The sequence below is a fragment of the Brienomyrus brachyistius genome, chromosome 9, assembly GCF_023856365.1.
Source record: "Brienomyrus brachyistius isolate T26 chromosome 9, BBRACH_0.4, whole genome shotgun sequence".
Taxonomy (NCBI): domain Eukaryota; kingdom Metazoa; phylum Chordata; class Actinopteri; order Osteoglossiformes; family Mormyridae; genus Brienomyrus; species Brienomyrus brachyistius.
Window position 1 is genome coordinate 27,452,494 of NC_064541.1, and position 14,877 is coordinate 27,467,370.

The 14,877-nt window shown below is 47.2% G+C and overlaps 1 protein-coding gene across 2 annotated transcripts in view; it reads right to left on the minus strand.

Moving 5' to 3' along the window:
• The window catches only part of stt3b (STT3 oligosaccharyltransferase complex catalytic subunit B), a 56,965-nt gene that overhangs the window by 14,614 nt on the left and 27,474 nt on the right, over positions 1 to 14,877 (minus strand). The window contains exons 2-5 of one of the 2 annotated variants that reach the window (XM_049026529.1): positions 14,552 to 14,660; positions 11,555 to 11,842; positions 6,501 to 6,566; positions 4,880 to 5,009 (exon numbers count right to left, since the gene is read on the minus strand). In XM_049026529.1, coding sequence (XP_048882486.1) covers positions 4,880 to 5,009; positions 6,501 to 6,566; positions 11,555 to 11,842; positions 14,552 to 14,660 — 593 coding nt within the window. The remainder of the gene's footprint in view (positions 1 to 4,879; positions 5,010 to 6,500; positions 6,567 to 11,554; positions 11,843 to 14,551; positions 14,661 to 14,877) is intronic. The other variant, XM_049026530.1, reaches the window with a different exon arrangement.

A 14,877-nucleotide genomic window follows, 5' to 3' on the forward strand; every position in this document is an offset into this window, starting at 1 on the left:
CTCACATAACATACAATGACAGTAAAAGTCCTCTCATCTCATCTACCTGATAGCTTGTCTCATATCTTCAGATGTCATCATTGGTTTCTGTGTTGTACAGCACTTTGCTCAATGTACGATGTTTTAAAAAGTGCTTCATAAATAAAGTTGGCACTGACATCAGCAGTAGTAGGGAAACTTTTGGGGATTTTTCCATTCATGCCTCCATCTAACAGCTTTAATAATTAAGTTAGACTACAAATACACAAAAGTTTTCACACAATCCATGTATGGGTGCATTGGCTTCATTCGTGAAACAAAAACATCTAAGCTCTCCTGTGACCTGGGAGCCAATGACCCACTACAAAGCAAAGAGACCTACGACAGCATGAGAGATGGAAGGAACAGCTGCAAACCCTACGATGGGCGGGGCAATCAAAGCCACACCCACACTGGTCATGCCACTGCTTCTCATTGGCTTAACCCAGAACATACAGCTGTATGTGTGCATTCAGATCTAGGGGGTAGAGTATGTGATGTACATTAGCAACATCACCACCCTCTGTTGCTAACTACAGTTTAATACGCCGTTTCGCAATTTATAAACATTCAGAAAATCAACAATGAAATTTGAGCTCAACAGGGCCTCCCTAAAGAGGGCAGCACAGTTGTGATGTTGCAGCCTGGACCATTATGGTCAGCTCCCTCTAAAAGGCATCAGATCAGTGTTACCAGTATGTGACACTCCCAGTAGACAGGGCATCTAATGCTTAAGATCATATCAGACTCGATATACACTCAGCCTACCTACGAAAAGTTTTGGAAAATTGTTATGCTTGAATGATTTTATGGCAACACAAAATAAAGCCACACGTTTGCTCTTATTATTTTGTATTTGTCAGTATTTCTCCTGGGCAGGGATAACAGAATTCGTCTTCTGGACTGTTTCATATAATTCATCTCTGAGTGGAAATCATTCCTTGAAGTGGGTCTCCATATAACATTCATGTGTTCTGCTTGGGGACCGCAAGTTAAAATTTGCATTTTGTCATTCAGCAGATGTTTTCATGCAAAGTGACATAATCGAGGCAGATGAAACATAGGATGGGTATGACTGCTGCTAGGCTGAGAAACCACAAATGCACACGACGGGTAAAACAAGGGGGTTACTAAAGGCCAACATGAGCTGGTCACAAAATGCAGAGACGGGCGTCACTGGCAAAGTCTGCAGGCAGCAGATGGGGGCAGCAAAGGCTAAGATGAACTGACAGTGTTACTGAAAAAATAAATACATTTTTGCAGGAGCTTGATACAGCAGCTGCGGACTGACAGGCCTGGTGCACGAAGTTCTAAGACGCCATGCAAAATTGGCCACAGCTAAAGGAACAACAGGTGAAGGTGGAGAGAGACTTGGGTTCTGGAGATCGATCACATTGACTGCTCATTGGTGGGGTTGTAGTCTCCAGTACTCCACTCAACAACGTAACTGAACAGCCTAACCGTGTTTCGCGACTCGGCTGAATCTGGCGGGTTTGTCAGTTTCTCTTGGTGCGTGACCCCCTTGCACACATGAAATCCATTGACATATCAGGTAAACACAACATGGATAAATAAATTCATTCCCACTCACTCAACCATAACAGTAAAGTGTTATGTGCGTCCAGCTGATATCAACTTAGTGAATAAAGGGAGAAAGGTCACCCCCCACCACAGTAACGGTACGTTATGCATTCACACTGGAGCTGTGTCAGAAAGTTACCGCTAATGTTACAATGTTGCCGGGGTATAGATTAGCATAGACTTTACCATTTTGCTCCCATTACTACACAACACCATAACTGTAAAATAGTGATGTATAAGCATGTAAATGGGGTGTAAGAGAAGGAGAAGAGAGATGCATTAACTAAATGCCTTTTCCATTTACCTACTTCATCTGTATTTCCGTTCCTTATAAAATACCTAAGTAACTTAATTTTATTAAAGCTTTATAAGAGTGTCTGCTAAATGACAACGCAACAGTCTATTAGTGCCGTTAACTGAATTCTGTACACGGGGGGTGGGGGAAGGAATCTGGCTTCCGAGCAAGTCACCAAGGGGGTGAATTAGATGATCTGTTGGATAGAGTTTTTTTTTTTTTTTGACATGGCAGCAAAGATTTTGTCGTGGCAGCCCACCGCTGAGAAACTTCCCCAAGGCACGCATTGCCTTCCCATGGCAACACCCGAGATCGTCACCTTGCTGGGAAGGCCCTGCCTCCTGGTAGAGGAATAGGGATGACTGACCCCACATGGGTTCATGATAACATTCAGACGAGCAAGGAGTGGAACCTGGGGATGCCAAATGATTCCAGGGCAAAATCCGTCTCCCCGGATTTCACAGTAGAAACATGGCTCCTTTGAAAACAAGCTTTCATACTTCTGCAACACAAATGGCCACATTCGGGAAGCTGGTTCTCACTTTATGGGCGTGTAACACGCTTGTTCCACCCAACACACCACCGCGTCACCGTGAATCGGTGAGCTTTTATTTTTGGTTACTGCCCTTCAGAGCAGATAGTTGTATTTGTGGAAAACCTTCACAGAAATTAAAACAGAAAAAAGCACCAGCTTATTTTGAAGATTCTAAAACCACCACCATTTCCTCCTCAAACGATCTGTTGGAATACATTGGTGCCGAAAGCCTACATCTACCTGCCAGAGAGATGACTTTCGAGAGGCCCGAGATGCTCAGACGAAACGCAGAAAAAGCACACTTTCCACAGTTTTTTTTCCTATTAATTTTTATGCATCTCCTGTGTGTTAGAGGTCAGTAACCTCATGTCTATCATTTTCACGGCTTTCAGACTCTTACCTGCGCATGACTGACAGGGCATTTTGAATGCGAGTGACCTTTTTAATCAAAGACCAAATATAATATATCCCCGGGGGTTTCTGAGAGCCTTGCCTGCCTCACAATGAACTGCGGCAGCACTCCACGTTCATGCAGATTATAATTTGATTCTCTTAGGAACAGGCTGGGAATATATTACTCCTTGTGAACCAGATATAATATATAGCTGTCAAAGAATGTCATTTTTCAATTCATTTGCAGATCAGTGGGTACCTCTACATTTAATATACCATTGTCATGGCTACAGCTGGATGACCCGTGCATGTAGAGTAGTAATTCCCAACCTAGTCCTCAGGGACCCACAAATGGTCCATGTTTGTGCTCCCTCCCAGCTAGGAGGGAGCAAAAACATGAACAGTCTGTGGGTGCCCTAGGAACAGATTGGGAAGCACTGATCTAGAGATGTCTCCTAACTCAATGGTAGGTGCACAAGTGTCAGCCTGGTGACCCTAAACGACAATGACACAGAGACCCCAAACAAGTGCTCAATGCAGTGAACGCAGATGCAAAGCAGCACCGTTTATTACCGTCTTACCGTCTACAGGATGGGAGATGAACACTCGCTATACTATCAGCCCTTGCAGCTCAATGCTCCAGAGCACTTACACAGACTTTATGATTATTTGCATTATAAAGGTTGGATGTTTCAAAATTTGCCCGGAAGCAATGGGCACGAGGCAGGGAACAACCCAGGATGGGGGGCCAGTCCATCGCAGGGCACACTCACACACCATTCAAACACACATGCACTCCTACGGGCAATTGAGCAACTCCAATTAGCCTCAGCATGTTTTTGGACTGTGGGGGGAAACCGGAGTACCCGGAGGAAACCCCACGACGACATGTGCTAACCACTGCACCACCATGCCGCCCCTAATGAATACATTATGAATGTAATATAAAAGCATTATGAAGGTGCAGTTAATGTAAAGCGTTACCGTTTATTTGAAGATTTATTTTTGATTTGGGATTTTTTTTGACAGTATTTTATTGAATTTCAGTTGCACTGTTAAGGGGACACGTTTTGCACAGTTCAGAGAGAAATAAAGGAATGTTTTTGAATAAATTTGCCTGCAGTTCGTACTGTTAAAAAATCGTGATAAAATCATATCGTGAACTCAGAATTGTGAATCGTATCGAATCGTGAGTTGAGTGTATCGTTATATCCCTAGGGTGTAACAGTTTGATCTGTGTCATTATGAAAAAGTGAGCTGATATTCGCCTCCCGGAAATGGGAACACCAAATATGTCAGAGTCGTAGGGTGAGGAGACGAAACCCCCCCCACACGCAGTTTGTACCACAGGGACTTGTGGTATTTCTCCTTCGTTTCAGAAAAAAACTTTGGTTGGTGTAAAGACCACTAAAACACAAACTGTACCTTCTTTACCGGCAAACACCCACAGGCCTCGTTCAGCTGCCCTGTTACTCTGGAACACACTTAGAGGCCTCAATCAGCTCCCCGTTTCACTGGCACGCACACAGTTGCCATACAGCACTCAACTCTCGCTGTGTAACATGTGTTGTAATAAAGAAAATTAAACAAGACTGAAATTACTCTGACTTGAATGGCAAACACAGACTGTTCTCTTACTCAGGAAGTGCTGGGGGCCGTGTGCAAGCAACTTCTGTCACTTTAGATGACTGCTTTATCTAGTCACACTCGCCAAGCCTATAGCTGTCACAGTCATTTCAATTTTCCAGTCTGAACTGGTTAGTGCATTTTTTTTTTCCCTCTTCTGTTCAAAGACAGAAGATGCAATGCAGGGCCACGGGGAGGCAGGAGGCCATCCCAGGAAGCAGAAGGCATGAAGAGATAAGAGAGGGACCCCTGGCCGTCACAGGGTGGGAATCAAACCCACAACCCTGCAGGCCACCAACCAACACACTGAGCATTCCCTCATTAAAAATGGTTCATTATAAATATCAGGTCCAAGCACAGAAACACAGCTCGAGTGCAAAGGAAATTACACGCGGGGCTGTGATTGGAGGATTAGAGCGCTTATCACTCACCGATGTAGACTCTCCTACTGAAGCGCTGCATTAGCAGTAGTACGAAGACGTGGAGCGGGATCAGGTTGATGATGAAGACGTAGCCCCCCCACGCGGACACCTGCAGATGCAAACACGGTGATCGTGTCGTCTCATGGACGCGAGCGTAGCAGTAACAGGTTAGACATGGAACATAAAAAAAAAAAAAAAAACTAAAAGGAGAAAAATAAATAAATCACAAATAAATAAATCACAAACTGCTGTCTGTCACGCAATATCTGCTGCTGAATCTGTGCTAATTAGCCATCGCACCACTGAACTGTCGCACTGGACATATATCTGGGAAACTGGTGCTTGCTCTGAGCGTCTGAGCTCATAGTTCTTTAAAAGGGGTAGCTGAGCCAGTTTACCGCCACCCCCACCACCAGGCACCATTCTGTGAAGCAGAAGGCAGAGCAAACCAAAATGTCTTCATTACCGTCATCATAACAAGCCCGACTGTCGCTTCTTTCCTCCCTAGGGGCCGAATCACACTCTCTCCATCCCAGTCTCACTGTCTCGTCATAATTCCCCAGGGACAGTCGCTCAGGTCTCTTCATGACACTCCTACAAACGACGCCTCGAGGTCTCGCCCTCACTATTCACTGTCTGAAATCCCAACGTATCAGAGCGGCGCTCTGCAGGTCAAATGGGGGCAACCACCACTCTTACAGAAAGGCTAAGATATTCCCAGAGGTCAATGGCGGCAGCGAGGAACATCTGCCTCTTCTCCAATGACGCGCGACGACATTAAAAACGGACACATGAAAAAGGATAGACCTTAAAGAACATGCCCAGCTCCACATGAGAAATACGGCACCATGTTCCCAACGTAGCCTTCAAGCACAATAGTTTAACGGCGTTTACAGGGCAAATGGTTTGCACTAGTCCTTACGGAGCTATAATACATGGGCCAATCGATTTTGTTCGCCCCATCACGAAGTCTAGAGCAAACCCAGCGGGCACTTTTTGCATAATCAATGCAAGAGAAGAGAAAAGCAGAAGGTGGCCACCAGGGGGCGACGGCGGCCCACATGCCAGGCAGAAGGTGCCGTAAGCTGCCACCAGAGGCGGTATGAATCATCGCGCGGTGGGATGAGGATGGTGGAGGACATCCATTTTTTAATCACATTTGCTTTCTCAACAGGAAGCTCACTGGTCTCAAAACGCTAACAGTCATTAGCGTAGAACTGTTCCCAACGCCCCTCCCGCCCCCACCCCGAGCCCGGGTGAGCGGCCATGAGTGATAGCAGCCCTCGCGCGCCTGTTTACTCTCGCGCGTCTCACTAACGAGCCACTCCGTGCCTCTGGGGAGGGGGCGGAGGGGTGTCCCATTTCACAGCCAGGCTCTTCCAGTCACTTCCAATTAGGTGTAAAATGCCCGCTTTCCAACACCACTGCGATATGGCAGCTCGTTTCTGTCCGAGCCAGACATCACTCTGTAGTTTCCATCTTGTTTAGTAAAAGTCAAGCGAACCTAGTATTAACCAGTGTCATCTGTCAGGGCTGACCGACCATAACGTCCATTCTGGCATGCACTCGTCATCACACCCTTAAGATGTAAAAGCGGCAGGGTGGGCAGAGTCTGAGAGCTGGTACTCACCATGTAGAAGTAGGAGAGGCAGCAGCCTATGGTCCAGCACACAGAACCGGTTTTAACTGATTTCACCTGGGGGGCACAAGAGGGAGGGTGAGGAGGCCAATCAGAAAACAGCCAGTGCTCACGGCAAGACAGCAGCACAAACAGAGAGCCAACAAAAACAACAGGCATCTATAATTCAGCAGAAGCACCTTGCAGCAGAACAGGTCATATTAAGCTGAGCTCTGGGGACTGGAGTCCTGAAGACACTATGAAATATGGACACTAATCAGCGCTAAATCTTCATTTGGCCATTAAGTGTCTCTGGTCGCTAGATCGATGACCCAGGGAAAGTGTGTGTGTGTGTGTGTGTGTGTGTGTGTGTGTGTAAGGGGTTGTGATATGTATGAAATACATGGGTGCAAACACCAGGAAAGAGAGAAATTTAACAAAACCTTCAGAGTCGCCAGGTATTCCCTGAGCACTGGGGAAAAACAAGCATAATCCATTAATCCAGAACAAAGCAGCATTCAGCCTTGCCCTGGGGGGGAGGGGGAGTATCTGACCCGATTGGCTGAGGAACATGCCTTTAGTCAGCAAGCTAACCCAACGGCCTGAGCCAGAACACGCAGTGGTGCCGTCTCAGGGCGTGCGAAGCGACTGCACCTGCCTTCTGCTGACAGAGCAGTCAGAGCGACGCCCGTTGTGTGAAACGCTTCGGCCAGGGGGGCATCACAAGCTGCCACTTGGTACAGCAGTGACGGCATGCCAACTCAGCAGCGTGCACATGAACGGACACGAGCGACAAAGGCCAATGCCCCCTAGAGGCGGCTGAGGAAAGTGCACCAAGCAAATCAGCTGGCCGATTTTCCGCAAAGACAAAATCCTCGCTGCATCTCAGGCCCATATCGCCATCCTTGATGGAATCCACATCTGCACTGGAGTCAGCCCCCTCCCAGTGCAGCCCAGAGCCACATTTCAATGATGTGAACAAGAAAGTAAAAAAACACAAAAAAAAAATACCAGAAAGTAAGAAAATCAACATATAACAGGCAGTGTCTCGGAGGGAAGGGGGATTCAATTATAGATTAAAAAGGAGGCCAACACTGGGAGAATACGCCGGCAAGCTGAATGGGTTATTAGCCGGCACAATGAAGAGCAGGCGGCTGGCGGGGCCAAGCAGGGCCCGAAATCAGAAAACACAATGCTCAGAGGTGACGACGCAAATGAGCGCCGCCCCCTAGGGACCAAGAGGAGCGGGACGAACCGGCAGAGTCCAAATCACAGGCGAGACAAAAACCTTAACACCCAGACTAAAGTGGCACCTGGGGGAGCAGCAAGAAATGGGGCTGGAGGGACGAGATTGTCATGCAATGGCAGAGAAGAACTCTATTGTCACCAGGACCACTGCGGGCTTCACTGTCACCCAGCCAGTTACTGGGCTCCAGTCTCACACCTACACAGTGCTTTGCCTCATGGGGGGGGGGGACGTTCGTTAGCTTGGGATCCCCCAAAAGTCTCATCTACAGGCTTCCATGCCATATTTCCTCTCCCTTCATGTGACTTTCAGGCTTCAGTGCTCAGATATTCACTACTGTGTAAGATGAGATGTTATATCACTTTATGATGCTGTTCTCGTTGGCACATGCAGATGCAAGTGCTCTGGAGCATTCACAGGAATATAAATTCTAAGTCTGCATCGCACGATACTTCCTCTAATACACTCTTACTGCAAACTTGCAAGCTCAAATAGGAAACTAAAGACAAGACCGGTTATACCAGCAAACAGCAAAAAAAACAAAATATCCTACTGGTGCCAAGGTTCAGAATCCACATGTTGACATTGTGTAGCAGCCACACGTTCCAGCAGGTGACCAGCATCAGCTCCATCTTGGTCTAATCTGGCCACCAAACCATCCACAACATCTCTTAGAACCGGCCGCTCTCATATGATCTGGCAGTTTGCAGTCAGACCCCAAGAAGGTTCATTTTCCCAAAATCCCTCTTATCCTGCCCCTTCCCCCATCCACAGGTCTGTTTTACGCAGAGCTCCTTACACTGCTGACTGATACATCTGAGCTCCGCAGGCCTTGTGAAGCAACTTCCCCCGCTCCCTGAGCCCGCAGGCCCAGTTTTCCGTGACGGGAGTGTCCGGGAGTCATGACACACCTTCTGATTCCGACTGCAGAATTAGTGGCGCTCGCTGGGAAACCCGAGCGCCGATTATCAGCACTTCTAACTTCCCCAGAGCTCCCCTTTGGTACCCACTTCCATAATGCTTTCAGACATGGTGGCTGACTAATGGTCCCTAAAGTGACTCGGATATATATATTTTTTTTTAAATCCAGAAACTGTGACAGTGACTTTTATGGTTCCCAGAGGCCGATAATAAGGACATTTTATCCTTGTTATAGAGCTAAAACTCTGCGCTGAGAGTGTACAGGGTTTCAATGACCTATCTATCCGTTCGTCTATCTGCATTTATCCATCTAACTGTATCTATCTACCCACCCATCAATAGATCTACATACACACACACACACACCCACAGCCCTGCTTGTTTTCCTGCTATCCCTGCCCCACACACACGTCCTGGCTGTCTTTCAGCTTCTGATTACCTGGATCAGGTGTGTTCAGTCAATCAGCAGTGTGTAAGGCAGGGATAGCTGGAAAACGAGCAGGGCAGTGGGGCCAGAGGACCGAGTTTGAGAACCACCTGCTATAAGCAAAGACAAACAAGCCACCAGTAATAATAACTTAACTAATAAACCAGGCACCTTCACTTCTATTTTTTGTGAACTGCCCTTAAAATACATAAATATTGTAAAAATATGCTACCCAAGCAGTCTCTCTGGGCTTTACACTTGTAAAAATTCAGGTCCAAAGTGTATGACAACCCCACTGGAAAATGTCTTCAACTTATTTTGGTTTAAAAAGAATAAAAATAAAACAATCATCAAAGGAGGACAGAGGAGTGAAAACCTTGGCAGGATGCCGCAAGATTAAGCGCCGCTGGTTAAAACTCCTCTTAAAATTCTTTTTGCTGGAGAAGTCGAATCCTTCACACGCCCTTTGTCTGAAGAACGTTTGTAAAAGTTTGGGGTTAAACTCGGCACTGCAGAAGCGACAGGTTCCGGCTCCGCTTGAGAAGAGCGGCATTGCGCAGACGAGGCTCTTCTCATCGCATATTCCGTTTGCTTTCCACGGGTGCAGTGATTTCCAAATTACAGCTGATAGATACAAAAGCAGAAAGCAGATAGTAAGATTTTGCCAGTCAGCATGCTGGTAAGTGTGCCGAGATATCCCAGCATTCTTTATTTCTCTGTGTGTGCCGCAACAGATTTGACAAACTTTGCAATGGGCCCCAGAGGAGGTCCGTTATGAATCAGACCTAGACAGCTCCGAGGATCCAGTGGGCTTCTGCTTGGACAGCAAGCAGTTCTGGAGGAAGCTGTTTAGCACCGTGAAAACAAGACCACAAGGGCCCCACACTCCAGGAGGCTGCACCTCAGTGCGTGGCTTAAGCACTCAGACGTGAACAGAGAGAACAAATTTTTAAAAGTGTTCCACCGATACAGACTACTGAGCACACTACAGACGATCATGAGGAGCTGGTGATGTTTCTACCCCTGCCAAGGTACCCAGAGCGACCTGTTTCACCGCCGGCAACATGCTCCGGTTCAATGTCAGCCATCACCGCGTGATACCGGACAAAGCACTGACCTTCAGGAATCCGAGTTTACGAAAGCAGGCCGATGTAAACGGGGGAAAGCTGACCAGCGCATACGCTCTCACGTGGCACATTTTAACACTGCAGAGGGTTTAAATATTTACTAAACATGACACAGATCAAGCACTACAAATAAAGCAGGAGACACTGCAATCCAGGGCTTCCCATACAGGTGAATCCTGGCTGTGAACTGCACCATAGCACCTTAACAGCCACACCACCAAGGGGCACTTAATGAATATGACCTTTGCGGTCAGCAGGCCGTCTGGCTCAAAGCGGATTTCAGAGGAGATGTTTGCAAACACCAAAGCGGCTGTTATCCCAATTATCATACAGCTGGCTATGTAACATGGTTACATACCGTATTTACTGTGATCATGTATTGTTGTTTGGAGCTCACAACAATTAATTATTGTAAGAGGAACAATTAAGTTCAAAAGATTCCGTGTCACTGTAGTTTTAGCAGTGTGTTCAAGAGAAAAAATTTGCCTAACTAAACAAAATAAAAAAAACATTGGTAAATATTATGGAGCTGTTTCATTGGCAGCAAAAAGCCAGACCCAAGCTATACGGCAAAGTGGCGGTTTTCCATTGTAGAGTACGTGAGCAGTACCCAAGCTGTACCCACACTGACATGGCCGAAAGCATGACCAGAGTTGGGTGGATCACCACCATCTGATTGGTCAAAATACATGAAGATGCTGGTGTTCCGTGAATGGAATACCTAAATGAAAAAATTATATATTCTATAGATTATTCATTATTAGCAGTGTCGCACATTGCAATGTACTGATGCATTCCTGATAACTTGGAACTTTTTTCTGAAAATTTCTAATGTCCTACGAAAAAAAAAGTACAGCTCAACAGAACGGACTCGTAATGCAAATTTATGCCAAAGGATAATTCCACAAGTGTTTGATGCTAGCATATGGTAAACCATGATATTTACTGTTCACATGGTGTACAAGTGTCCCTTTGGTTTTATCAACGCCTTTACCAAGCCGACCCTTAGTGGAAAATCAAAGTGAGCTGGAAAAATGCTATAACTAGTCTGTCTTCACAGCACGGCTCAAGTAAGGGTCAGTACCTTTATGTCAGTAAAACAAAAGCACGATGTCACAAAACCGAGCGCTGAAGAGCGCCAAAGACCATCCATGTGGACATAGTACATGCTCTCAGTGCAGAGGACATGATTAGGGGGCTGTGGAGTACACGCACTTATGGGAGACAGCAGAGGATCCTCCCCCCACGTTAAAAGCCTCACAGACAGCTCACCACCAGAGCAGAAAGGTGAGAGAAGGACGGGAGCGGCAGAGTGACCACACTGGGCCAGCCCCGGAGTCCTCACCCAAAGGTAGTAGGTGAACTGCAGGGCAAAGATGGCGATGCCCTCATTGTCGAAGGAGCCGGCGACGGAGCGAGAGATGTAGCCAGGCACGATGGCGATGAAGCAGGCAGCCAGAAGCCCCGCCCCCTGGTTCCAGAGCTCCCGCGTCAGCAGGAAGGTGGAGATGGCCGTCAGGCCACTGAAGACGGGCGCCAGGAAGACGCAGACGTCACGGATGTGCACAGTCACGTGTAGGAGGTTCAGCACGTAGTGGATGAGGCCAGCAGTCACCATCAGACCTGGGTATACCTGGAGAGAGGAGGGAACAGAAACAGCTCAATGCAATCAACCAATCGTGGGGCACTTCCTGCTAGGGGCTGCCAATAGCCAGTACAAGCATAGTGTACGAGAATTCCTCTCACTATAGCAAGTCTCTTTTCACTAATAACTTTCTTACCAATAGTCATGGTGGGTGGTTCCATGGTTTAAAACACAGCTGGAGCCAGCCGAAATATACACGTCTTAAATTTAGAGCAGCCAAGTTTTATAGAAGAAGTGCTGCTTCTGGACATTGCAGATGACCTGATACCGACTCACATACCCATGGAACCCTTCCCGGAGTTTGATGCTTGTACTTTTTATAGGGTTGCCACACTGGTTCAGTCAGTGGACTATGCATCTCCCCCCCCACCCCCTCGAAGAAAACAAAAGTTCTGCAGCTCAGATGACAGTTAGAATCCGGACTGTGACTGCGGCACCAAGGCAGTACATCAGCCCGGCATCATTCTGCCAGGGAAGGGAGGGATTAAAACCGGCCAGGGTTTTGTTATCCTGTCAGATCCCTGACAGTTTCTCACTCCAGCAATTGGTGCTGCTATTTGACACAGCGCCATGTGACTGGTGACGCAAGAAGGGGGCAGACTGGTGGGCATCTTCAGCCAAAAAAGCACAGAAGTGCAAAAAAAAAAAACTGTCAGAGACTTCCTGGCAAGGAGAGTGTTGCTACAGCAGCAGACTGAACTGGAACAAGCAGGAGATGGGGTAAAGTACATATAAAACACTGGGGTTAACAGCAGAGTAACCTATCAGTGACACATGACAAGGCAGGCTCTTCAGAGAGGAGCAATCCTCATTTTTGTCTCAGTCATCTCTACTTCCTCAGACTCTTCCCCCATCATGGTGCCTTTCACACTGAATGTCACCCATCATGCAATGGGGCGTCGGAGGCCATGCAATGCCGAGGCGGAGATCACAGGAACATCTGTCCCCAGCAATGCAAAGGTCCAGACTGACTGCCATTCGATTCTTCCATCCACGTCTGAAAGGTCTTAACTCCATCACCTCCACTTACACTTAGAAATCCATCTAGTGACCCGCTGAGATCCTGAGAACGGTAGATTGTATCATTCTCAAAGGTCTCCCACTTGGAAGGTCAGCGGGGAAAGGCAAGGAAAGTTCACTCAGCAATCTCTACCTCCAAATATCTCAATTAACAGTGAACTGGCAGGGGCTTAGGACAGAGTACTGCTCTCATGTTGTGTTCAGAGAACCTGATCAAAGTAGGGGGGTAGGGGGGCTTTCAGTGCAAGCATTCAGGCAAGGGCCTGCCTTAGACAGTATTCACAGGGCCAAAAGAAGACTTTCACTTAGAGGAGGACCATCCAGAGCTGGAGATACAAACACAGAAAATAAAAATGGAAAGAAAAGAAAGGCAGCTATGGAACAGGCACTTCAAAGAACAGCACCCTGCAAGCTATTACTCTCCATTATGTATTTAACACAGACTTCAGCAGAGCGTGAAATCAGTTTTGAGTTGTGTGGGGGAAGGGGGGGGGCATTGTCGGAAATGGTGTCTCTGGATATTACGGTATAAGCCATCACAGAGAGGTGGCACACAGCGGGAGCAAAATGCACCCGCCCATTTCCTGTTACGCATCAGTCCAATCAGGAGACACAAAGGCTTCTGCGGTCACTACAGCAACGACCTGTCCACCAGCAGCCTGAGGTCAACCAGGAAGGTGAGAAAGCGACCCAACAGAAAGAGGATGTTTATAAATGCTGCCCCCCACCCAAACACAGACCCTCCAGCCAAGTTGTTCTTAAAGACAGCTTGTGTTATAGCTGCCTCCCTACAAAAAAAATTAATAAAAAAAAAAAAAAAAAAAAAAAAAACAGGAAACCCGCACTTTCATCCATCCTAAAATAGACTCCAATAAAACATTCCAAAGCTGACCCTAAAAGAACAGAACAGCAGAGAGACCGGCGGAGAGAATCATAACGGCAGAGGGTGCTGGCTTTTCGGGGTCTTATCCAGACTCTTTCACTTAGCAGGGGCAGCAGGCAGCAGCAGAGTACCCACCGCAAGTGAACCTTATCCGAGGGAACAGGCAGTTGGGTTATTAATGCAGGCTGAACCTCCAGCACAAGAGCCCTCCAGAAATCCCAGAAGCTCTTTAACATTCATGTCATCACCCTGTGGTATCTGTGATGTCCCATAAGCTCTGGGGGGTGGGATCAGTGTGGCATCTCAAAGACTCTGGGGGAGTCGCACGGCTACTTCCCGACAGGGACCATCATGCGTCAGGCACAGCCACGACACGAGTAGGACCCTAAAGCATCTGCCCAGAGCAAGGCCTTCACCAACTCCCCAGTGGCCACAGGGTCCTCGCACACTACCATGACTGCCTGAGCACCATGTTTACAGGTCAGGGTGCCACCGTACCACAGCTGTACCAGAGCTCACTGCTGAGCACTGGCGCAAAGGCACAGCTGACGGTACCAGTGGAAACCAATAGTACCCCATTAGCCAGCTGTCCTCAAAGGACACAAACAGGAGCAAAGACTCTCAAAAGGTAATAAATCAGGGTTTACAGCCCCGCCACACGCACACACTCCAAAACAGTGTCCCCACAATGTCAACATGACAGAATTTTATTTATGCATATATATATAATTTTTTTATTATTTTTAAACACACACACACACACACACACACACACACACACACGTTTTACTCACAGTCCCACCAACGATCCTGCCCAAGGGGTACCACGCTCTCTCATCAAACCAGTTGAGGAACTCATAGAAGCCGTTCGTCGTGAGGTAATGCGTTGACCTGTAGTTGAACCTGGGGGCAAAGGAGGGAGGAGAAAAACCAGCGTTAATCGCAACGGAAACATACGGCACTGTCAAGGTCTAGGACCTGGGTTCACATGAAGTTAAAGGTATGTGTACTATATTGTTGTGGATTTTGACTGACTGACTGACAGACAGACGTCTCTAAGGCACAAGTCAATTAAATCACTTGCAATTAAATGCTAAATAAGTTACGGTAGCATTCAAAC